This window comes from Solanum tuberosum, unplaced genomic scaffold (assembly GCF_000226075.1).
Source record: "Solanum tuberosum cultivar DM 1-3 516 R44 unplaced genomic scaffold, SolTub_3.0 scf00013, whole genome shotgun sequence".
Classification (NCBI taxonomy): Eukaryota; Viridiplantae; Streptophyta; class Magnoliopsida; order Solanales; family Solanaceae; genus Solanum; species Solanum tuberosum.
In genome coordinates this window covers 1,706,260-1,707,820 of record NW_006238940.1, presented here as the reverse complement: position 1 = coordinate 1,707,820, position 1,561 = coordinate 1,706,260, and the positions used below count along the sequence as shown (strand labels likewise).

Here is a 1,561-nt window from a genome sequence, read left to right as displayed (position 1 = left end):
AAATCAAGAAAATAAACAAAATGATTAAAAGGATTTGAGGGGTATTTTTATCTTTACATAGATTAATCCCATAATATTAAATCCCACCAAATGAAGGTATTAGTTGTACATTCTACGGTACCAAACATAATACTTCATAATGCCATACATATTTATCCACATACTCCCTACCAAACGACCCGTAATTGTCTTAAATCTGATGGGCATAAATCCAACTCTCTGTTAAGTGAACGGAGCGTCGAATGGAGAATTTGTAATGGGAAGAAATAAGAACACATGCACCTTTTTCTCACTATGTTTTGCAAACCTTTGTTGTGTTTGGTAAATAAGAAAAAGTATTTATAGGTGTAATTCCCCTCACCCCCACCCAAAGAAAAGGGGAGAAGAAGTTTCCATTTAATTTGGAAGTATTCAAAAGGTATACCTACGAGGACAAATTGTCCTACAACGAAGGTGGGTTAAGCAGAAACACCCCTACCTCCAATCAAATGTGAAATGCTAAACTTACATATGGCAAAAAGACAGACATCAATAGAACATGGAAAGAGATCAAGCTGACACAAAGCAATCTATATCTCGTAATGGATATTATATGCTGGAGGGAGCTACATGTCATAAAGCAACTAGAAAGTTTGATTCAGAGTACATTTTGATTAGTTGATAGGTCATACATCTTCTTTACTGTCTACAATTCCAAGGGCTTCTCCCAAATTCAATGTGTTTCTCATTGTCCTCCTTCCAACACCTCCACTATTGCCCTTCCTCATCATCGCCGCGAATTCCCCATAATCTATTTGTCCATCCTGCAATTTGAAGCACTATCAGCACAGACATACTATGACCAAGTCTTACTGGGTGCAGTAGAGACAGCTTAGAATAGTAGGGATGCAAAAGGATGGCCTCAGAAGTTTTAATTTCCAATTCAATTAACAAATGTGAATCGAGCCAAAAGGAATTCGAGAGAAAAAATGAACCACTATAGAGTTTCACAACATCATGTAATGCTACAAGGACTAGTCTGGATCAGACACACATATAGTAAGTAAATACACTAGCCTTTTGTTTTTTTGATTAACCCAGCACAAAGATGCAGAATGCTGTCTTTCAAAATCTTAGAATTGATCAAAACATAAATTAGAGTCTAGAACATCATCACACTTTATCAACATTACTCTATGATGCATACTTTAGAAGCAGTGAGTGAGAGGGGGATCACTGGTGAGTTAATACTCCAAGAATCACTACTAATAACAAGTTTAGAGTTCCTTCAAGAAAGGTAAACCCTTCTCATCCACCATTACAGGACTGTTTCACATGCTCATACATTTTAATAATATCAAAAATCATATTCTCAACTTTAACATATTAATATAGATAAAGAAGTCAATGTTACTTGTCAAAGAAACATGCAGATGCTAACATGCTTCAGAGAAGGTGCCTAGCTGTTTAAATTAGTGCATCAGTTTTAAATGGAACAAGTTTTTCTAAAACTAGTCTAGAGAAAAAAATTGGTTGGTAAGATACTCCCTTCACACACACACACCCCCCCCCCCCCCCCCTT

At 36.4% G+C, this 1,561-nt stretch overlaps 1 protein-coding gene across 1 annotated transcript in view; it reads right to left on the bottom strand.

Moving 5' to 3' along the window:
• Window positions 1–511: 511 nt before the first annotated feature.
• LOC102601318 (calcium-dependent protein kinase SK5-like) overlaps window positions 512–1,561 on the bottom strand; it is a 14,282-nt gene continuing 13,232 nt past the window's right edge. The window contains exon 7 of the mRNA XM_006339966.2: window positions 512–803. Coding sequence (XP_006340028.1) covers window positions 666–803 — 138 coding nt within the window. The 3' untranslated portion in view covers window positions 512–665. The remainder of the gene's footprint in view (window positions 804–1,561) is intronic.